General features: G+C 66.9%; 1 protein-coding gene across 1 annotated transcript; it reads right to left on the bottom strand.

Annotated features, from left to right (window-relative positions):
- Positions 1-354: 354 nt before the first annotated feature.
- Positions 355-22,889, bottom strand: WDR4 (WD repeat domain 4). The gene is made up of 11 exons (XM_062204754.1): positions 22,777-22,889; positions 22,087-22,152; positions 21,111-21,254; positions 11,636-11,792; positions 10,997-11,109; positions 8,773-8,833; positions 6,795-6,893; positions 4,628-4,692; positions 3,111-3,294; positions 2,495-2,564; positions 355-1,596 (listed from the first exon to the last, which is right to left on the bottom strand). Exons 1-11 carry the CDS (start codon positions 22,863-22,865, stop codon positions 1,421-1,423), a joined length of 1,224 nt encoding a protein of 407 aa, XP_062060738.1. The 5' UTR covers positions 22,866-22,889; the 3' UTR covers positions 355-1,420.
- Between the last annotated feature and the right edge of the window lie 246 nt (positions 22,890-23,135).

The following is a 23,135-nucleotide window of genomic DNA, read 5'->3' as shown; positions in this document are numbered from 1 at the left end:
CTGCCATGGCCAGCACTGCGCCAATCCGAAGCCAGGAGCCAGGTGCTTCTCCTGGTCTCCCATGGGGTGCAGGGCCCAAGCACCTGGGCCATCCGCCACTGCCCTCCCGGGCCACAGCAGAGAGCTGGCCTGGAAGAAGGGCAACCGGGACAGAATCCGGCACCCTGACCGGGACTAGAACCTGGGGTGCCAGCGCCACAGGCGGAGGATTAGCCTAGTGAGCCACAGCACTGGCCAGCTTTACCTTTTTCAAAATGAAAAATCATCCCAGCTCGCACGCCCAACAGGGCTGCGCACTGGGCAGGTCACAGTCCCCCAGCAAGACCAACCCGGAAGTCCTCCTACAGCCCCGAATTTCACAGTGGGTTTTTATTCAAAAAGCAGGGACAGAAACAGGACGAGCTCCCCCTCGCTGGCTCACTCCCCAGATGCCTGCAATGGCCAAGGCTGGGTCTGGGCAAACCGCAGAGCTGGGAGCTCAATCCAGACCTCCTGTGTGGACGGCCAGCACCCAGGCCTCGGCAGGAACGAATGGGGCCGGGGCCGGGGCGCGAACCCAGGCTCTCTGACATGGGAGACAGGCGTCTTAGCCAGCAGGTGGAGAGCCCGCCCCGAGCCAGGCGCCCCGGGTCCTCGTGCAGGGGGCTGTGGCTGCCCCAGGACAGGCGGTGCTGGGAAAGAACAAGGCACTTCCGAAAACACTCAAGCAGAGGGTTTTGTCCCGGGTGAGACTCCGCACCAAAGGTGTCCCCAGGACACGTGGCTGCTGCACGTTTGAGACCGGGGACGAATCCCAGGCAGCACACCCGCCAAGGTGCTCCGCTCCGTCTCGAGGCCAAGGCCACATGCCACTACACGCCCCCTGAGGCTGCCAGGGCTCCTCTCCACAGAGGCCCAGAACCCGCGACAGCCATGCACCTGGCCGCAGGCGTCGCCCTGGGAGGCGGGGTCCTGGGGGGGCACTGCCCTGGGGGCTGCAGGGATGGGGGCCTGAGCCCCGAACAGTTCTGAGCTTCAGCAGCCCCAGGGCTGCCGCAGGTCCCCCGACTCCAAGCAGAGGACGTGGAAGTGTGTGACAGGCAGCCCGGCCCGCAGGACCCAGGCTGAGCGACACCACGGGCACAGGAGAAGCCAGCCACCACCGTGCCGCCACCGTCAGTGCCCCCTCAACGTGAAGATGAGCGAGGAGCGGCGCTCGCCACTCCCCCACACTGTCCTCAACCAGGAGAACGCAGTGCACGGCTCCCTTCGGCCAGGGGGCGCAGGCCCAGCTCAGCGCCGCGTCTGTCCAAGTCTGTCCTCTGCTGGTGGCTGGCCCCAGCCTGTCACCACAGCTTTTCCATCAGCCGCCAGGGCGGGGAGGAACAGGTGAACAGGTTCCAGTGCCGCGAAGCTGTGAGCGCCACCGCCAAGCCAAAGGTCAGCAGCCCAGGGCCGCCGGGCCCACCCTGCCCTTCTTGGCCGGCCCCTGGGGCCCGGGCGGGGGGCTCCTGCGGCGCTGCTGCAGCCTCTCTTCCTTCTTCTTCAGGTATGGCGTCAGGTTGTCGAAGGTGGCCTTGTAGAGGCCGCGGAAGGCACTGTCGGCACCCGCGGAGCCTGGCAGCGAACAAGGAGGCGGGCAGGTGGGAACCGGCAAGCAGGTGCGTTCCCGCGGGGCTCCTGAGCCGGCCCCCAGGACGCCCCTCCAGAGCCTACACCCTGGCCGCACCCAGGCACCTGCTTCTGCCAGACACAGCAGGGAGTCGGGACTGCAGAGTAGGGGGGAGGGGAGAGGGGAAAGGGAGAGGGGAGGGGCACCTGCTTCTACCAGAACATAGCAGGGAGTCGGGACTGCAGAGTGGGGGGAGGGGAGGGGAGGGGTACCTGCTTCTACCAGAACACAGCAGGGAGTCGGGACCACAGAGTAGGGGGGAGGGGAGGAGAGGGGAGGGGAGGGGAGGGGAGGGGCACCTGCTTCTGTCAGACACAGCAGGGAGTCAGGACTGCAGTGTAGGGGGGAGGGAGGGGGAAGAGGAGGGGAGAGGGGTACCAGCTTCTACCAGAACTCGGCAGGGAGGCTGGGACTGAGAGTAGAGGGGAAGAGGAGGGGAGAGGAGGGGGGAGGGGTACCTGCTTCTACCAGAACACAGCAGGGAGGCTGGGACTGAGAGTAGAGGGGAAGAGGAGAGGGGAGGGGTACCTGCTTCTACCAGACACAGCAGGGAGACCTGGGCGGCGCCCATGTTGGTGAAGAGCTGGGCCGACAGGGAGAGGCCCACGAGGCAAGGAACCCGGAGGAAGCCAGGCCCTCAGTCTACCGCTCAAGGGGCTGAATCCCCCCACCCTGGCAGGGAGAAGGAAGCGGTGGACGTGGGGTGACAGCCTGCGAGCCCTGGACGGAGCTGCCCGTGGGCTCCTGGTCAGAGACTGCGTGGTTTGGAGCGTCAGCGTGCGACCATCGGCACACAGCCCCGTCCCCTTCCACAGCAGGCCCCTTGCCCTGTGTGGTTCTCACCTTCCAACATGGCCCAGTTCGCACGAAGACAACGGGACAGTCTCTCCACCGAGGCGCTCTCAGGGACAGCCTGCGGACGACGGACGCCTGCATCAGCGTCAGCAGGAGGTGGGACCAAACAGCGCCACCAGGGGAGCTCGTGGTGTCCGGGGAGCCCCATCCCGGGAATCCTGTCCTGAGGCGGCTCCTCTACCACCCCAGGAGCCCGCAGGCCCGGCAGCTCCCCGGGGCACGGTGCTGACCGAAGTACCCAAAATGTCTCAGGGTGTTCCCAAAGCACAGGCAGAGCGGTTCGGGTAAGAGGGATGCAGGTCTCCAAAGAGCTCCCCACACTGCACCCGACTCCGCTCCCAGCACCCGGGGACGCACAGCAAGCAGGAGTGATGGGCAGCAGGGCTAGGGCGCACCATGGCGCCCACCCCGGGAGGCCCCAGCGCCCACGACCGCCCCGGGCACAAGGCTGCACCTGTGAAAGACACCCCCAGGCCACAGCACTGACCTCTCGCCTAAGACCCAGGGCTGGGGAGTCCCAGGAGCAAGGTGGCGAGAGCCCTCTGTGCCCCAAGCACCATGTGAGCGCCTGGGGACGGGCCGCCAGCCAGGGCCCACGTCTCACCTGCCACTGGCCGCCCACGGGCCTACAGAGCACGAGCGGGGCCTCGGGACAGTCCTGGAGGACCCAGAGCCCCTGGGCCTCCTCGAACGCGATGTCCCACACGCGGTGCTGGAAGGTCACTGGCTGTCTGAACACCAGCTGCCGGGTGGCGGCGTCCAGCTGGAAGATGTAGACCACAGGGACGCTGTCCATGGGGGGAGGACAGTGAGGACAGAGCACAGGGGGAGGGCCCTGACCCGACACGCGTTTGTTAAACCCCGAGTGCAGGGGTGACGTGCTGCGCCACCTGGCAATGGTGACCGGTACAGGACAAGGACAGCGGGCTCAGAGGGCCCTTCCTGCGGGGCAGCAGGCAGAAGGCTCCGGGCTCGGCACCACCTGGCCAGCTTTTCCAGTCTTAACTGGATCCTCGCTTCCCCATCAAACTGAGACCACGCCCCGGCCGTCCCCAGCACGAGGGGAGCTGTGCCGGCTCAGGATCAGCTGAACGCACTCCACCCCACACCACCTCAGCTGCATCCCAGCCTCAGGGGCGCTGTCACAGCCTAGACAGGGGTGGGACGAACAGGGGTGACAGCCACCATCAACCACAGGGGGAGCTCTGCATGGGGAGACTAGTGGAGGCCCACGGGGGAGCCCTGCACTCCACGGGAGACCAGCAGGGCCCACAGGGGAGCCCTGCACTCCATGGGAGACCAGCGGGGCCCATGGGGGAGCCCTGCAGTGCACAGGAGACCAGCAGGGGCCCACGGGGGAACCCTACAGTCCACGGGAGACCAGCAGGATCCACGGGGGAGCCCTGCAGTGCACGGGAGAGCAGCGGGGCCCACGGGGGAACCCTACAGTCCACGGGAGACCAGCGGGGGCCCACGGGGGAGCCCTGCAGTGCACAGGAGACCAGCGGGGCCCACGGGGGAGCCCTGCAGTGCACAGGAGACCAGCGGGGGCCCACGGGGGAGCCCTGCAGTGCACAGGAGACCAGCGGGGGCCCACGGGGGAGCCCTGCACTCCACGGGAGACCAGCAGGGCCCACAGGGGAGCCCTGCACTCCACGGGAGACCAGCGGGGCCCACGGGGGAGCTCTGCAGTGCACAGGAGACCAGCGGGGCCCACGGGGGAGCCCTGCAGTGCACAGGAGACCAGCGGGGGCCCACGGGGGAGCCCTGCAGTGCACAGGAGACCAGCGGGGGCCCACGGGGGAGCCCTGCAGTGCACAGGAGACCAGCGGGGGCCCACGGGGGAGCCCTGCACTCCACGGGAGACCAGCAGGGCCCACAGGGGAGCCCTGCACTCCACGGGAGACCAGCGGGGACCCACGGGGGAGCTCTGCAGTGCACAGGAGACCAGCAGGGGCCCACAGGGGACTGCTACACGGGGGTACCAGCGGAAGCCCACATGACCTACAGTTAGGCCGCAGCTACAACACTGAGAGCAGCAGCTCAGAGCCCTCACCCCACTGCCAGGAGACACGCCGCACCCTCTCCCCAGGGCCCAGGGAGCAGCACCTCACCACTCACCAGTCACACAGGAGCGCCACGCAGTCCTCCTGGGCCCAGAACGCGATCCTGGACGCGGCAAGCCTCTGCCAGGATGACAGCCAGTTACTGCAGGTCACCTGTGGGGCCCGGGCTGAGCCCACCTGCCCACCCCCAGGGCCACTTCCTGTATGTCACCTGCGGGGATCCGGGCTGAGCCCACCTGCCCACCCCCAGGGTCACTTCCTGTATGTCACCTGTGGGGACCGGGCTGAGCCCACCTGCCCACCCCCAGGGTCACTTCCTGTATGTCACCTGCGGGGACCGGGCTGAGCCCACCTGCCCACCCCCAGGGTCACTTCCTGTATGTCACCTGCGGGGACCCGGGCTGAGCCCACCTGCCCACCCCCAGGGTCACTTCCTGTATGTCACCTGCGGGGATCCGGGCTGAGCCCACCTGCCCACCCCCAGGGTCATTTCCTGTATGTCACCTGCGGGGACCCGGGCTGAGCCCACCTGCCCACCCCCAGGGTCACTTCCTGTATGTCACCTGCGGGGATCCGGGCTGAGCCCACCTGCCCACCCCCAGGGTCACTTCCTGTATGTCACCTGCGGGGACCGGGCTGAGCCCACCTGCCCACCCCCAGGGTCACTTCCTGTATGTCACCTGCGGGGACCGGGCTGAGCCCACCTGCCCACCCCCAGGGTCACTTCCTGTATGTCACCTGCGGGGACCGGGCTGAGCCCACCTGCCCACCCCCAGGGTCACTTCCTGTATGTCACCTGCGGGGACCCGGGCTGAGCCCACCTGCCCACCCCCAGGGTCACTTCCTGTATGTCACCTGCGGGGATCCGGGCTGAGCCCACCTGCCCACCCCCAGGGTCACTTCCTGTATGTCACCTGCGGGGATCCGGGCTGAGCCCACCTGCCCACCCCCAGGGTCACTTCCTGTATGTCACCTGCGGGGATCCGGGCTGAGCCCACCTGCCCACCCCCAGGGTCATTTCCTGTATGTCACCTGCGGGGATCCGGGCTGAGCCCACCTGCCCACCCCCAGGGTCATTTCCTGTATGTCACCTGCGGGGACCAGGCTGAGCCCCCCTGCCCACCCCCAGGGTCACTTCCTGTATGTCACCTGCGGGGACCAGGCTGAGCCCACCTGCCCACCCCCAGGGTCATTTCCTGTATGTCACCTGCGGGGATCCGGGCTGAGCCCACCTGCCCACCCCCAGGGTCACTTCCTGTATGTCACCTGCGGGGACCGGACTGAGCCCACCTGCCCACCCCCAGAGCAGAACTGTGCCCACACAACAAGGAGAAGGAGACACTGTGAGAACATTGCAGAAATCAGCGTGGGAAGGAAAGGTACCGTCGACTCCTTGTGCCTCAAATAACTCCAACAGAGACGGAGGCTCTGGTCAAAGAGCCGGCCAAGGAGCAGGCATGTGCACCCAGCTGTCTCGCTGCCTGGGACGCCTGCGTCCCGTACCGAGAGCCCGGGTGCGAGTCCCGGCTACTCCACTTCCAACCCAGCTTCCTGCCGACGCGCACCCTGGGAGGCAGCGGCGATGGCTCCGGGGCTTGGGCCCCTGCCACCCGCATGGGAGACCTTGGCTTCATCCTGGCCCAACTCCGCCTGTCGCTAGCATTTAGGGTATAAACCAGCAGATGGGAGCCTGTCTTCAAAATAAATAAACATTAAAAAAAAAAATAGCTGACTTCTAGGGTCCAGCAGGAGACCAAGTCCTGAGCCAGCGCATGAACCACGGTGCCACGAGGCCTCACCACGGCGGAGACACTGGGTGGGCCCCGCCCTGGCCCTGCCCGGGCTGGCAAACCCACGGTGTTGCTCTCTGCCTAGCATCACGACTTCCCAAAACTTTTATTGATCTGAAAGGCAGAGAGAGATGAGGGCACTCTGGTCCACCACCCAAATGCCCACCACAGCGGAGCTGGTCTCCCACGCGGGTGGAAGGGACTCAAGCACAGGACGAGCTGCCTCCCACAGAGCCGGGGGCGTCCCCAGCCACGACCCTATTTGCTGGCTCCCCCCAATTCTGAGCTGTATAAGCGCAGCAGCTTCCCACACACACTACTGGTGCCTACAGAAGGTGACGTGCAGTCTCCCAAGCTGGCACTTGACTGGCGTGGACAGCAGACCCCTCCCCCACAGTGCCAGGAGAGGCGGCCCCGAGCCAAGCGCACTACCTGGTGGCTCCCCGGCTCCGCGGGCTCCTGCAGACCGGCCAGGTGGCAGCAGTGTAGCTGGCGGCCACTCCTGTACTCCCACAGCCGCAGGGTGGAGTCCTGCGCACAGAGACCGCGTCAGCACACGGGCCTGGAGGGGTCCCGGCCCAGAAGCAGGACGGCCGGCTGTGCTCGGGGCCCGCTCCCCCAGTGACAGCCAGAGCTCGGGCCAATCAGAGCTGCACGGTCAGGGGGACGGTGAACCAGCCAGGCACAAGGCCAGGGCGGACCCCATGCCCACGCGGGCTCGTCACCGACACAGAGCCAATACCACCGGGCTCTGAAGCCACCGGGCCACGGCGTTACTTGTGACCATCTTCAAATGACGGGAAGATGGACGGGAGTCATCCCAGCCTGCTCCCGGGAGGCAGCGTCCTCTGGGGGCTGCCTGTGAGCACACACAGGCACAGACACACATCACAATACACATGTCACACAGGACACGCGTCAAACGTGTACACTCACGTCATGATATAGTCACATGTACACCCACATCACGGTACACATGTCACACAGATACACATGCCACACATGTACAGACATGCCCGTCACGATGTCACATGTGCACCCCACATCACGATACACACGTTACACATATGCAGATGCACAGCATGATACACATCACAGGATACACATGTAACACATGTAGACACGCACGTCATGATACACGTCGTATGTGCACCCACATCACAACACACACAGATGCACATCACGATACACGTGTGCAGACACATACATCACACTACACACAGATGCACATCACGTTACACACGTGCAGACATGTATATCACGCTACACACAGATGCACACCACGCTACACACGTGCAGACACGCACATCACACTACACACAGATGCACATCACGCTACACACGTGCAGACAAGCACATCACGCTACACACGTGCAGACACGCACATGATACACACATCACACATATGCAGATGCACATGATACGTGTCACAGGATACATGTCACACATGTACAGACACGCACGTCACGATATACGTCGCATGTGCACCCACATCACAACACACAGATGCACATCACGCTACACACGTGCAGACGCACATCACGCTACACGTCACACACGTGCACACATGCACCTGCACCATTGGGGATCTGGTGGATAAACGCAGAGACAACCACGCCGACAGGCCTCTGCTCGCTCCCAAACCTCTCCACCGGGGCAGGAAGCCAGGAGCCTCCAGCAGATGCCCGGTGAGGACAGGACAGAGAGAGCAGACCTCACAGGGCAGAGGGACAAATGGGCTGGCCGCAGAGAGCAGCGGGGCCCGGGGGCCCGGAGGCAGGGCTGACGAGGGGCGGAACGCAGAGAACTCTTAATCGTGCCCTCTGCTTGCACGACAGCAGGCCCGCTCTGAAGAGGAGGGGCAGGAGGAGCAGGAGACCCAGAGGGGAAACCACGCGGAACACAGTGTGGGACAGACTCGGCCATGCTCCAGCCTGCAGGATGCCAGGGACGTACGGCCTTCACTGGACCACGCCAGGGGTGGCCGTCCCAGGACACAACAGCAGCAGGAAGACCAAGAGCGGGGGCAGGGCAGAGGGAGACTGGCACCGCACGCGGGAGTCTGCGGAGCACACACCGTGGCCAGGTCCCGAGCCGCCAGGGGGCGCTCCACCCTCGGCCACGGCACGGCCAGGAAGCTGAGCTCTGTAGCCAACACCGGGGCCTCCCTGTCATGTGCTCCGACCTGGGACCCAACACCCTGAAGACATGGCAGCCTCAGAACACGTGCATCCTGTACACTGCACACAGCCGACACACACGTGGACGCGTACACATCACACACGTGAGTGCACACCACATACATGTGTGCGTGCACACACACACACCACACACGAGTGCACGTGCATCTGAGACGCAGACACGGGGCGGAGGCTGCTCTCCCCCTGCTGGGAGGGGCGCGGTGACTCACCCCAGAGGACGACAGCAGCAGCTCAGGGTGCCCGGGAACCACAAAGATGCGACTCACAAACCTGCAGCAGGATGGGGGCAGAGGGTCAGCCGTGTAACAGGACACGCACATGCCTGCCACTCGGGGACCCGCCCACTCCTCCAAGAAGGACAGGCCCTGCTCCCGGGGCCCAGGGTAACCAGGTGACGGCCTCTGGACAGCACAGGCCCCGCTCCCGGGGCCCAGGGTAACCAGGTGATGGCCTCCAGGCAGCACAGGCCCTGCTCCCCAAGCCCAGGGTAACCAGGTGATGGCCTCTGGGCAGCTCGGGAGGAAGCACAGGGCCGGCACACCTGCCCCGAAGACCCGAGTCTGCCCCTGCCCAGCTGCGGAGCTCAGCGACACCCCAACACGCTCCCCACCTCTCCCCGAGACTCCTGCACGGGGACAGGGGGCAGGGGTCAAGGGTCAAGGGTCCACACTGCTGAGTCGGACCGCAATCCCTCGAGGACAGCGTTGCCCCAGTGTCCCAGTCCTGTGTGGCTGGCAACCTGTCCCCACCAGCCCAACCCCGCCAGCCACGCCCGGCTCAGCTGGCAAGAGCGACCCTGAGGCCTGGCTCTCCACAAAGCTCGCCCGGGTCTGCCACCTGCAGGGGTGACGAGTCTCCCTGCTGTCCTAGCCCGAAGGCACAGACCTCAAGCAACCGTGGATGGCCACATGAGGTCCCCTCAAGCAATCATGGGTGGCGACATGAGGTCCCCTGGTCCCCAGCCCTGACTGAGCCACTTTCTGTGTTGGAGAGCATAGCAACAAAACCCCCAGGACGCCAGGGGTCACGGGGTCACCGGACACGCGTGTCCATGACGGGCTGAGGGCAGCACCACCCAGCAGACAGTGGGAGCCTCAAGGCCAGCCACGGGCACGCTTTAAACCTGCAGCCCCTGCACCCTAAGTGACGAGAAGCCAATGAGGAGCCTCGGTGCTACCTCCGCATTGCCCCAGACTTGGGCGAAGTCGCACAGAGCTGAGGCAGCGAGCGGTGGGCGCTGGCCGGGGGTAGCACGCGCAAAGGCCCTGAAGCCGAAGCCGGGCTGAGCAGGGGGAGACGGCCGAGGGATCCAGGCACGAGAAGCCACGGCTGGGTCCCTAGGGAACTGGGGAGACCCGAGAACGAGCCCTCACGATGGACAGGCTGGGTACCACACCTCCCTCGAGGCCAGTCTCCGTATCCGCCCCATCAAGAACACAGAGCAGTCTTGGAATCGAAGTCGCTCCCCGACTTCCACTGCTCAGATGTCGGGGTGTCTGTCACACACCGCTCAGCCACAGGCCGCAGAGTGTACTCATGCAGACCAAGACAGACACAGCCCCCAGGTGACGGACCCCGGGACCACGCCCCGGCCGATCCGCAGCCATCAGCCTCTCCCAGCACCTAGCTGACCAAACAAAGCACTCTGCTGTGTGCCACGCATCAGCACCTCCCCCAGAAGGGCTGACGGACGGTCCACAAAGCCTCCCAGACCTCCGAGCGCTCGCCGGCCAGGAGCAACAGACCCATGGGAAGGCACGCCTGCCCCGGACTGCTCAACACCACGGGGTGCTCCCCATGGACACCATGGACACCGCTGGCTCAGCCCCAGGCACCCACGTGGAGACGGTTTTCCAAGAACAAGCACTCATCCCCAGGCTAGTGAGAGTACGCGGGCAGAGGTACCGCGTGGGGACGCGGGCAGAGGTACCCCAGGAGGACTCGGCGTGAGGCGGGGCAGAGGGACCCCAGGAGGACACAGTGTGGGGGTGGGGCAGGGTACCCCAGGAGGACACAGTGTGGGGCGTGGGCAGAGGGACCGCAGGAGGTCACAGTGTGGGGGTGGGGCAGAGGGACCCGTGGGAGGACACAGTGTGGGGATGCAGGCAGGGTACCCCAGGAGGGCTTGGTGTGGGGGTGGGGCAGAGGGACCCCAGGAGGACACAGTGTGGGGGTGGGGCAGGGTACCCCAGGAGGACAGTGTGGGGGTGGGGCAGGGGTACCCATGGGAGGACTCGGCGTGGGGGCGCAGACAGAGGTACCCCAGGAGGACTCGGCCTGTGGGGGGGCAGAGGGACCCCAGGAGGACTCGGCGTGGGGGCGGGGCAGAGGGACCCCAGGAGGACATAGTGTGGGGGTGGGGCAGGGGTACCCCAGGAGGACTCGGCGTGGGTGTGGGCTGGGGCACGGCTCTGCCAGGGGGCAGGCACTCACTCGGTGTGGCCCAGGCAGAAGGACTGGATGCTGTGAGGTGCTGCAGCCCAGCTCACCCGGATCTTCTCGTCCCGGTCTGCGGTGAGCACAAATCGGTCATCAGGACTCACGGCCTGCGGCACAGCGGGGCAGAGAGGGAAGCCGCTCGCTGGTCTCCGACAGCACCCGTCTCCCCAGCAGGGAGGACGAGGACCCAGGGACGGCCGGCGCGGGCTCCTGCCCTCCTGAGTCTGGTGCTGGACTCCCTCTGTCCCGGGGTGGTCCCCGTGTCCCAGCCCCCATCCCCCAGCTCCATGCTCCTGAGGCCGGGGGTCCCCACTGGATGCCTTGCCCTCTTCGGGCATCCTGGACTCAGCTCCCCCCGCCAGCTGACCCACCCCAGCCGCCTCCCCCACGGCCCCTGCTGGGTTCACCGTGGCTCCACCACCGGGGACTGCGGGCCTCGGGTGTCTGTGGGTGACCTGCTTGGGCGGGGGAGTGGGGGTGATGGTCCTGGAGCAGAGGATGAGCTCAGGGCTCCTGCTCGTCCCGGCTCCCTCCACCTCATCACCCCTACCTGGGGCCACCCCTCGCGTGTAGAACGGCCGACCCGCCCACTGCCGCTCCTGAGCACGGACAGCAGAGGTAACTCCCACGTACCACGTCTAACAGCATGGACAGGTGCCCGAGCTGAAGCTGGCCGCACGCGTGAGGCTCCGACACGGAGAAGGAGTAGACATCGCCCGACTTGTCGGCCACCAGGACCCTCTCCTCGGAGGCCGTGAAGGTCAAGGCTGTGCACCTCCTCACCACGCTCCTGCAGGCCAGAGACCCCCAGTGAGCGGCCAGGAGGCAGCAAGGGTCCCCTCCAGACCCATCTGCAAACAACGAGGCCTCAGCCTCTGAGCATCCGTCAGGCCGAGAGAAGGCCCCGTGGCCGTCAGCAGTGCGTGAACCGACGCTTTACCACGAAACAGCCGAAGCTGCCGGCTTGCACCGGCTGCAGGCTGAGTGAGGGTCCCGGGCTCATTGCAGGCAGGCCCGAGGATGCACACCGGCAGGTGGATGAAATAAGGCACATTCCAATGCAGTGGGTTCACCAGGATGTGACCGCGTAGCCGGGAGCCCCTGGACCCCACTGGTCTACGTGTGCCCCCTCCTCCAGCCACGGAGCATGGGGCCACGCCAGCACAGCCACGCCAAGAACCAAAACAACGCCAACGGCTGAGCAAACCTTCCTTCTGCCCGTAACGGGAGGAACCAGGTGGTGACACGGGGTGGGTGACTGTGGGGCGGGGTACGAAGCTCTGACCTCAGCTGGCTACAGTGTCAGGGCACCACCGAGTCTCCGTGAGGCGGAACACACGCGTGAATTCGATCCTCAGTTCCCAATCACAAAGTTCTCACGTCTGCCAGCTGGCTCAACAAGAAACAAAGCTCCCGTCCACTCCCTCTCCCTCTCCCTAACCAGGGGTCAGGGTTTGACCATCGCTCCCCACTTGAGTTCTGTGGGGATCTCTCCCAGGTAGGGGTGACACGGCCTCTGCCTAAGGGAAGGTGTCACACAGGTGCACACAGCTACACTCGCCTCCCCACAGAGCAGCTGTCCCCGCTCTGTCACCAAGGGTGTGGCAGCTGCCACCCCCAGCAGGTGGCCGTGGGGCCCCTGCCTCCCACAGCTGGGTACCAGGTGCCAGCTCAGAACAGGAACTAAGACTTGGCAGAACCCAACGGGGCTCCTGGGCTTCTCATGGGCACAGGACCAAAAGGACAGAAGAAAGGAACGGGCCTCCAGGCTGTGTCCCCAGCCGGCCGTCTCCTCCTCTTCCACTTGGCGAGGCCACAGGAGCCAGGTACGGAGAAGACCTGACAAGACTCTTGGGCTCTGGGCTGAGAGAAGTCGAAGTTCCCAGAGTACGCCATCATTCAAGCAAACGGCCTCAGCTGGGCCAGCGGCCCTGTCCCCACCAGCTAATCACACAGCTGTGACAAACGCGGCCACAGTATCCAGGAGTGGTGGCCTCGGCTTCCAAGATGAAGTCCAGCCCAGGAGAGCCCACCAGGCCCAGAGGAGCCCCGGCAGGCACCTGCAAGCCTCACCGGCCCCGTCTCACGCCTCCCAGCAGCTCCCAGACTCTCAGGCAAAATCTGTCCCGGGGCTGACCCCCGGATCTGAGGAATCAGGCCCCAGGCAGAGGACAGCTGGCCCATTGCCCACTAGGGTGCCGCAGGCAGTCGGGGCACTCACTCCACCGATGCCCGGCCCTCGGCCTCTGCAGCCTCAGCTCTCGGCACTTCTCTTCCCTCCAGAGTCGGGGGTTCACAGCCCAGAGCCCCCACGGAGGGGCGCGTCCACAAGCACTCCCAAGGCTGAGCCTGAAGCCCTGACGACAGAGCTGGCACTGCCCTGACCCCGATTCCAGCCGCCCTGGTCAGGCCCCCCAGAGCACGGGGTGCTGCAGGAGCCCACACCTGCTCCAGCCCCAGGGCCCCAAACTCAGGTGTCCAGAAGGAAGCCACCCCCGCACCTGCGGGCGGCCGTGCCTGGAGGGGCTGCCTGGGCTGCAGATGCTCAGCCCTCGCTGGGAGCTGTCACTGCAGGCCTGCGGGCTCGTTCGCAAATGCTCAAGCCCAGGGCAGCACCACCCACGGGCTCGGGGCTGCACGGCTCCAGACGTCCTCTGGCCTCGGTCCTCCCAACCCCCCCCCCCCCCGGAGGAATCCTTGTCACCTCGAGTGCCACCTGGGCTGTGCCTCAAATCCCTCCCAGGCCAAGTCTGAGAGAAGCAGCACCGGCAGCGACCACTGGACGGGACTCCGGGCAGCAGCACCGGCAGTGACCACTGGACGGGACTCCGGGCAGCAGCACCGGCAGCGACCACTGGACGGGACTCCGGGCAGCAGCACCGGCAGTGATCACTGGACGGGACTCCGGGCAGCAGCACCGGCAGTGACCACTGGACGGGACTCCGGGCGGCAGCACCGGCAGCGACCACTGGACGGGACTCCGGGCAGCAGCACCAGAGCCACCACTGGACGGGACTCCGGGCAGCAGCATCAGCAGTGACCACTGGTCGGAGCTCCAGGGCTGGTCCCCACTCAAGCACAGCCTCCAGCAGTGTAGACCCCCACCCCGGCAAGTGGATCAAGGCAGATAAACTCCAAGTGTATAGAAGCCACGTCCGATATGATGAGGGTGGGCATTTTCTGGACAGGGTCCATCGGACACATGGGCACGTGTACCCCAAAATGGGAGGGGCCCTCAGGCCCAGGGAACACCGCACCACCCCGTCCAGCGAGGCTGCTCCAGCCCCAGGCCGGCCAGCTCGGTGGTCCTGACCCTGCCGCCCAAGCAGTTCTCACTGTCCTAACAAAGCACCTCACCCAGCCCCTTCCCCTCCCGACCTGTGTCCCCAGAATCCACTCCGCCTACCAGAAACCTGTCCCCATCAGAGACAGCGGAGGTCACTACGCCCAGCGCCAAAACAGCCACAAATACAGAATTCTAAAGGAACGAAGTCAGTAAGAGAGCCTCAGGAACTCCAGAGGCTTGGCGGGAGAGGGAGCAGGACTGCACCACGCACCTGCAGCTCACCCCGCCCACGCTGGGCCGGCCAGTCCCTGAGGAGGGCCTTCAGGGCCTCAGGGCCGCCCCCAGCTGCAGCCACTGGGCGTGGTCACGTGGCAGCCCAGGGCATCAGATCTGCAATCTGCCCTCCCCGCACCTAACTGCTGCCTACACAGTTGCCGTGTCACAGCACGTCACCAGGGGAAAGCTGCTAGCTGCCTAACACCGCCCACCCGAGTCTGAGGAGGCCCCAGCGTGCGCCCCTCAACTATAAAACCCCACGCGGACTCTCCTCCCCCACCGAGGACGCGCCACACGCCATCACACCCACACTGAAGTCTGCACGCCCCACAGGCCTGGCATGTGGGGTGCCCTGCCCCAACCAGCCTAAGTGACAAGTCTAAGTGCCACAGGAAACTGCCGAGGGCCGAGAGAATCCTGGCATCCACCGTCATCACAGCCCAAGCCTTCTGGAGCGCTCAGAGCTGCCGGGAGCCCAGGGCACGGCAAGCTCCCCTGAGGAAGAGGGTGAGCAGGCTCCCAGGAAGTCATGTCCGTGCCTGACTGCCCGGCCACGCGCTGCCCAGGCCAACAGAGCGGACACCTGCAAGACACCTGAGCGCGAGCCTGTACCCAGGGCCACCAGCCGGGCCTCGTGCTGCCGCCACCCCACACACGGCAGCGCTCACTCCCGAGTGTGGACACACGCTGCACGTGCTGGGGAATTAACCTGCCCAGACACAGCCAGCTCGCCTGCCCTGTCGCGAGGTCACGTCCAGGAGGACCAGGGACCTAGAGCCCCAGCGCCCAGCCAGCAGTGACAGGGCAGGGGCCAGGCCCACCCAGTACCACTCTGCCTCTGCAGGGCCCCCGCCAGTGTGATGGAGGCCACAGCGGGGCGAGCTCCCTGGGCGCGGCCGCGGTACCCGTTCCACAGCGGGAGCCTCCTGGACACTGCCCAGTGCCGCTGCCCTCGGCTGACGCATCTGCGTCCCTCACCACGGGGAGGCCGCCCTGGCACAGCTCTCAGCGACCACAGCCTGACCACATCCCCTGGCTCAGGTAGGAACAGCAACGCTGTGGGTGTCCCACAGCCCCTGACCACGTCCCCTGGCTCAGGCAGGAACAGCGACGCTATGGGTGTCCCAGAGCCCCTGACCACGTCCCCTGGCTCAGGCAGGAACAGTGACACCGTGGTGTCCCACAGCCTGCCCCGGTGCTTCCTGACGGAGCGGGCCTGCCCCGGTACCTCCGGTATTTCCTGACGGAGCGGGCCTGCCCCAGTACCTCCGGTACTTCCTGACAGAGCGGGCCTGCCCCGGGTGCTGTAGCAACACACAGCGAGTTCTGTGAACCCATGAACCCGAGGGGCACGTGCAGTGGCTCTCAGAAGAAAGGCCGGTCTTGTCCACTTCTCCATCCAAGTCCCAGAGGTAGAGAGGCGAGAAGAGGTGCGGGTTCAGCATCACTTCCACAGGGGACGGCTGGGAACAGGGGATGTGCACGCAGCTTGCTCTGGGAGGCGACTTCCACGAACGTGCGCGCACCTGCAGAGCCGCAGGGCAGACGCCAGCAGGGCTTCGAATGCGGGACGAGGACGACCAAGAGTTAACACAGGAGACCAAAGTGGACCCTGAGGAAGCGGACAGCTGTCCCAGAGCCGGGCGAGAACCTGGACGGGCCTGCAAAGGGCTGTAGCCAGCAGAGGGGCACAGAAACCCAGACGGCCCGGCCCGGAGCTCGACCCCAGGCCTTCCAGGTTTGCGGGAAACGCGGTCCCCAGCCTCGGTCACCTCCCGCCTGCCACAGTGAAGCTTCTGTAGATGGACCGGGGGAAACTCCTCCATTGCCTGGGTCAGCCCCCGCCATCAACAAAGGAAAGCGCACACCCCCGAGGAGCCGGCAGCACAGAGCTGCCCTGCCCCCTCCCTCAGCCAAGTACACGCGGCAGCAGCTTCCCCGCGGGCTTGGTGACACCCAGAAGGCAGCGAGCGTGCTCTAACGGAATCACACGCACACCGTGCACCCGGCAGCTCGTGTGGGGCACAAACGGGAGACACATCTGTGTACCGGCCCCGAGCACTTCTGGACAGCACACAAGCAAAGAGAAAACACCATCCATCACGGCAGTGAAGAAAACCAAGGCCGGGCCAGTGCCGCGGCACGCCACGTGAGGCCGCCACTCGTCACCCAACCCAGCCTCCTGCTCACGGGCCCGGCAGACGGCAGACGGCGACTCCAGAGCCGGGCCCTGCTCCCCCTGCCCTGCTCCCCCTGCCGGGAGACCAGGATGGAGGTACTGGCCCAGCCCCGCTCCTGCACCCACCTGGAGAGTGAACCGCGGACGGAGAGCGTGCTCACTCGCTCTGCCTTTCAAATAACCAAGTGAACAGCTAATGGACGAATGAATCTGTTTAAAGAGATTACTGCCGCTCCAGAGGAGGCGGCCCCACTCACCCACACTGCCCTAGGCTCTAACTCCTCTCAGTCCACAGCCTGCCCTGACCTCCGCCCTCCCCTCCCCCTTCTTCATCTTTTGATGGGCAGAGTCAGAGGGAGAACACTCCCACTCCCGGGCCCGCGCCCCTAACGCCTGCAGTCACCAGGCCTCTCGGGTGCTAGGTACCCATTACCCGAGCCATCATGCTGCCCCAAGATGCAGCCGCAGGAAGCTGCAGCCGGGAGCCAGGGCCAGACACCGAGCCCTGGTGCCCAACGTGGGCATGGGTGACTCAGCCAGCGCCTCCACCCCAAACCCCAAGGGCGCCCCCACCTCCCCCCCACACCCTATTGGAAGTCCAACCCCAGAAGCCCCCAGGGTCACTGCCCGCTGGGTTCTCTGGCCAACCCGCGGCAGAGGGGGCAGGGTCCGGGGCAGTCCACCCCACCGCCTCCTGCTACAACAGCACAGCGTACGGCCCAGCAGCTGCGACCACCGGCCCCTGCCCAGGCCCTGCCTGAGCCAAAGAATCCCCCTCAGAGCCCTTCAGACCACGTGCTCACCCACCGAGAGGCTGAGCAGCCGGGGACGGCAAGGCCCAGGAGGCTGAACTGTGGCCCCCAGGCCCCCCCAGCACCCGAGGCTGCGGCTGTGACGGGGTGGGGCCTCGTCCTTACAAGACTTTATTTGAAGGGTACAGTTGGGGGGTGGGGGTGGGGGTCACTTGATCTTCCATCGCCGGTTCACTCCCCAGGTGCCTGCCGACAGCCAGTGCTGGGCCAGGCCGAAGCCAGGAGCTTCACTGGATCTCCCATGTGGACGGCAGGGACAAGAACTGGCGCCCACCTGCGGGCACTGCAGCGGCGGCTTTCCCGGCTGGGCCACAGTGCCGGCCCCAAGCAGGGCCTTCAGAGGCAGCACCCACACTGCCGGGCGGGTCCTGAGCCCGCCTCACTGTGCTTATGATTAGAGACGAGGACACAGAGGACACAGGGACACCACCTGCAGGCCAAGGAGAGTGCTCGGGCCCAGGGGTCCCACTGAGGCAGCCGAGCGGTCAGCTCAGCACCGGCCTCTTTCCTCATGGGCCAAAGGCCCTGTCACCTCCCCCCGCCCCCGCCTCCAGCGACACGTCCCTGCCTCCTTCCCAAACGCTGAGAAACAGACAACCAGCCAGCTAGGGAGCCCCTGCCTCCCGCAGAGCCCCTGGGGGAGCGGCCCTCGCACCCTGCACCCCGCGTCCTGCCCCTGCCTCCCGCAGAGCCCCTGGGGGAGGGGCCCTCGCACCCTGCACCCCGCGTCCTGCCCCTGCCTCCCGCAGAGCCCCTGGGGGAGCGGCCCTCGCACCCTGCACCCCGCGTCCTGCCCCTGCCTCCCGCAGAGCCCCTGGGGGAGCGGCCCTCGCACCCTGCACCCAGCGTCCTGCCCCTGCCTCCCGCAGAGCCCCTGGGGGAGCGGCCCTCGCACCCTGCACCCCGCGTCCTGCCCCTGCCTCCCACAGAGCCCCTGGGGGAGGGGCCCTCGCACCCTGCACCCCGCGTCCTGCCCCTGCCTCTCACAGAGCCCCTGGGGGAGCGGCCCTCGCACCCTGCACCCCGCGTCCTGCCCCTGGCTCCCACAGAGCCCCTGGGGGAGCGGCCCTCGCACCCTGCACCCCGCGTCCTGCCCCTGCCTCCCACAGAGCCCCTGGGGGAGGGGCCCTCGCACCCTGCACCCCTAGTCCTGCCCCTGGCTCCCACAGAGCCCCTGAGGGAGCGGCCCTCGCACCCTGCACCCCATGTCCTGCCCCTGCCTCCCGCAGAGCCCCTGGGGGAGGGGCCCTCACACCCTGCACCCCGCGTCCTGCCCCTGCCGCCGTCAGAGCCCCTGGGGGAGGGGCCCTCGCACCCTGCACCCCACATCCTCCCCCTGCCTCCCACAGAGCCCCTGTGGGAGGGGCCCTTGCACCCTGCACCCCACGTCCTGCCCGTCACTGTCAGAGCCCCTGTGGGAGGGGTCCTCGCACCCTGCATAGTACATCCCCCAAAACTACTGCACAGCCTCTGGTGTCAGCGGCTCACCTGGGCAGCAGCACGCCGGCTGGGGTGCGAGGCCCCAGCAGCCAGCGGGAGCAGCAGGGCACCACCATCAGCTGCGCGCCTGTGAAAGCCGGCTCCTGGTGAATGAACTCCCACTGCCCACAGAGCGCCCGCGGTTCCTGCCTGCAGCCGTCTCATCCCGACAGCACAAACACTACATGAAACAGCAAAGCGGCTACAGCGCCTTCTCCTTAACCTGACCCCAGAAGAGGGCAGGAAGGGTGGTCCTCGCTCGCAGCGCCATCTGGACCCTGGCTTTGTACTCCTCTCGGAAAACAAGACGGAGCAGCGGCGAGCATCTGGCCTAGTCCTCGGGACACTGCTCGGGCCCCGCCCTCACCCCGTCCCAGGTGCCGGGCTCCAGACCCAGCGCCGCGGCTTCCTGGGGGCGCACAGCCTGCCAGGTCAAGGCCTGCTGTCCCCGCCGGCCGCGCGGGCTTGAGTTCCGGGCTCAGCCCAGTGTTGCAGGTATCTGAAGATCTCCCTGTGTCTCTGCTCTCTGCCTTTCGAATTAAAAAAATAAACCAACCAACCCCACATGGACCGGCCCTGTGGTGTGGCAGGTTAAGTCGCAGCCTGCAACGTCAGCCTCCCTCACCAGAGCACTGGTTCGGGTCCCAGCCACCCCACTCCTGATCCACTCCCCTGCTACAGTGCCTGGGGAAACAGCAGGTGGCCCTGCCACCCACAGGGGAGACCCGACTGGAGCTCCTGGCGGCTGCCTTCAGCCTGGCCCAGCCCTGACCACTGCTGTCACTCAGGGACTGAACCAGCAGACGGTAGAGGTCTCTCCCTCTGGCTCTCTGCCTTGCAGATAAATAAAATAAACCTTAAACACACACACACACACACACACACACGACATCTACCAGCTCCACGTGACTCAGCTGAGAGCCAGCTAGAACGGACATTCCTGATCCTCACTAACTCCAGCGTCACACCTGCGGCGCTGCCATCGTCCACAGGCAAACCACACAGCTTCCGGGGGCTGGGGCAGACCATGACCACACGTGCTCACGGCCACGCACCTCACGTGTTCACAACCAGGCACTTGTGTTCATGACCACACAACCACACAACAAGCATATTCACAACCACACCACACATGTTCACAACCATGCACGTGTGCTCGTGACCACATACCACACGTGCACAACCAAGCACCACACGTGTTCACGACCGCACAGCACGTGTGTTCACGGTGATGCCAAACAACACCCTGCTACGGAGACGGAGCACGTCTGTAGAGGATTCAGGGCGACAGCAACGCTAGCCTGCCCGGTGACACACACACCCCGGCGTCACCCACGGGGCGCAGCACTGGCAAAGCTGGGCCGGGCACTGTGGCGCCACCGTGAAGCCGCCCTGGGGACACGCGCACCCCAGGCCAGTCTTGGGGATCAAGTCCCAGCCTCCTGCTAATGCTGGCCCAGGAGGCAGCCGGCGGCAGCTCGAGCCCTTGGGTCCCTGCCACCCACAGGGGCCCGGGCTTCCTGGCTCCTGACCTCAGCCTGCCCGCTGTGGGCATTCAGGGAGTGGACCCACGGACGGAAGATTCGGTGACGGGGACGCCTCGGACGGGGGCTGAGCAAGGCCGAGGGCGTTTCCGGGGCTGGCTGGGTGACAGGACAGTGAGGCCGCGGCGTCCTGCTCTGAGCTCCGATGCTGAGCTGTCCACTCAGACACGTGGACGCCGCGTGCCAGCCCAGAAATAAACCCACCCAGCTCACAGCCGCGGCAGCCACATCTCGCTGACCCAAACCCCCAACGCCTCCCGGCACACATCGTGAATCCCAGGCTGGAGGGCCACCTGTCTGGAAAGCAGAGGGCCCCGTGGCCAGGGCAGCTGCGGGGCCGGCTCTGCCCCACCCCCCACCCCCGGGCTGACTCCCCTGCCGTGGGCCCTCCAACCCCTCACCCCGACCGAGGGAGAGAACAGGCCCGCCCCCTCGAGCTCCCCTGGTGGCCGCTGGTGACTGTGGCTACTGCTATGGCATGCAAGTGCGGGGAGGGCAAACGTCTTAGTTACTCAGGGCTGGCGTCTCATACCTGACACTCAGACATTGCCACGGTTTTGTACGGAAAAGAACCAGACGCTTACTGTCATCAGTCAACGCAAAATGGCTGCCGGACGTGGAGAAGGTGGACGCCAGGATCGTGTCACTGCCCTCGCCCACGGGCTGTCCGTCCTCCCTGGGAAAGAGGGGAAGTCAGGCCTCCGGGAGGGCCCAGCGCCCACTCCCGGCCTCACCTCGGCCGCGGGGCGGGGGGCGGCAGGTGCCATCTCCCATCTCCTAGCAAAATCCGCTCACTGCAAAGCCTGGGCCTCGGAGTCAGGCAGCGAGGGGGTCGTGTCAGACACTACTAGAAGCAAGCCGGAGCCCAGCGCCGCCGCAGGGCCCACGGGCAGCCAGGCACACACAGCGCCCGCGCCATTGCCGCTCCCCACGCCTGCCCGCGCCCAGCGCCCAGTGCCCGCGCCACCGCCGCTCCCCACGCCTGCCCGCGCCCAGGGCCCAGTGCCCGCCGTCCCCACGCCTGCCCGCTCCCCACGCCTGCCTGCGCCCAGTGCCCGCGCCATCGCCGCTCCCCACGCCTGTCCGTGCCCAGCGCCCAGTGCCCGCGCCACCGCCGTCCCCACGCCTGCCCGCGCCCAGCGCCCGCGCCACCGCCGTCCCCACGCCTGCCCGTGCCCAGCGCCCAGTGCCCGCGCCACCGCCGTCCCCACGCCTGCCCGCGCCCAGCGCCCAGTGCCCGCGCCACCGCCGTCCCCACGCCTGCCCGTGCCCAGCGCCCAGTGCCCGCGCCACCGCCGCTCCCCACGCCTGCCCGCGCCCAGCGCCTGCCTGCGCCCAGTGCCCGCGCCATCGCCGCTCCCCACGCCTGTCCGTGCCCAGCGCCCAGTGCCCGCGCCACCGCCGTCCCCACGCCTGCCCGCGCCCAGCGCCCGCGCACGCCAGGACCCCGGCGCCTCCCGCGGGGCAGCTCGCTCTGCCCACGCGCCCCCCCCCGGCCCCCAGCTCACCCTCTATTTTCGCGCGAGGTCTTCTCCGCGGTGCTGCAGTCATACGTGAAGACGCTGTCGCCATCGCTAGGGAGAGAGACAGGGACGGGGGGTTTAAAGGCGGCGCTCGGATTCTCCCGGCGCCGCCCCAGCTGTCTGCGCGCGAGGAGCAAAGCCGGGTGCAGAAGCCCGGGGGGACTCGGGGCGCCGAACCCCTCTACTCTGCGCACGTCACCTGCAAGGCTGCGATTCTGTCCCCAGGACAAAGGCGGGCAGAACCTCGGCTCCCGCAGCCCCGCGCGACACGGACCAAACCAGCCCTGCTCCGTCGGGAAACCGCCTTCCCCACCAAGGGCTCCCCACGCCGCCACCACGGACACGGCGCCGGCCGCCGGGGCGCAGCTGACCGCGGCGGGGCTGCGTGACTCCCGCGGCTCCCCACGCCACTGCCCGCGACCACCCCGCCAGGCTGTGCAGGCCCCGCGGAGGCACGGGGCCCGGGGGCACGCTCCGGGGCGCGGGCGTCCCGACCCCACGCCCGCCGCCCGGCAGTGTCCGTGCCCGACACGGAGGCGGCTGGCCGGACAGGACGGCCCGGGCCCGGACGGCCCCGCGGGCTGGGCGTGACCGGGCTCCCTGGGTCACCCCGAGCGCGGTCGCCAGGCCCAGCGCGCGCCCGCCACCGGGGCCGCCGCCCCGGGACCCCCTCACCTGCACGCAGTGGACGCGGCCAGGAACCGGCTGCCGCCCCGCACCACCAGCGTCTGCCCGCACAGCGCCAGCCCCACGGAACACGCCATGCGTCCGGCCGCCGCGCCGCCACCCACGTGCTCCCGCCCCGCGGCAGCGCCTTCCTGCCGTCGCCGGGCAGTGACGTCACGGGGACGCCGCTGTTGGCGTCCTTCCGGGCCCGCGTGAGCATGCGCAGAGGGCTCGGCTTGGCCGCCGGGGGTGGCCCAGGCGCCTCGGTGTAGCAGGTGTGCCCGCGGAGAGGTGGTCCACGCTAGAGTTGGCCTTGTCGGCCGGTGCTGGGTCTCAGCACCTGGTCCCCACCTGTTGTGCAGTGGCAT

This window comes from Lepus europaeus, chromosome 2 (assembly GCF_033115175.1).
Source record: "Lepus europaeus isolate LE1 chromosome 2, mLepTim1.pri, whole genome shotgun sequence".
In the NCBI taxonomy this organism is placed as follows: Eukaryota; Metazoa; Chordata; class Mammalia; order Lagomorpha; family Leporidae; genus Lepus; species Lepus europaeus.
Note: the sequence above shows the minus strand (reverse complement) of the source record. Positions and strands in the feature narration are given on the sequence as shown.

Bases quoted from the DNA above. Each gene is read 5' to 3' on its own strand.
- WDR4 (XM_062204754.1), bottom strand. From the start codon at position 22,865: ATGGCGTGTTCCGTGGGGCTGGCGCTGTGCGGGCAGACGCTGGTGGTG. The intron at 11,793-21,110 runs GTATGAGACGCC...TCTGGCCTGCAG, and splicing joins TGGCAATGTCTGAGTGTCAG to GAGCGTGGTGAGGAGGTGCA. The intron at 1,597-2,494 runs GTGAGAACCACA...GTTCGCTGCCAG, and splicing joins GAACTGGGCCATGTTGGAAG to GCTCCGCGGGTGCCGACAGT.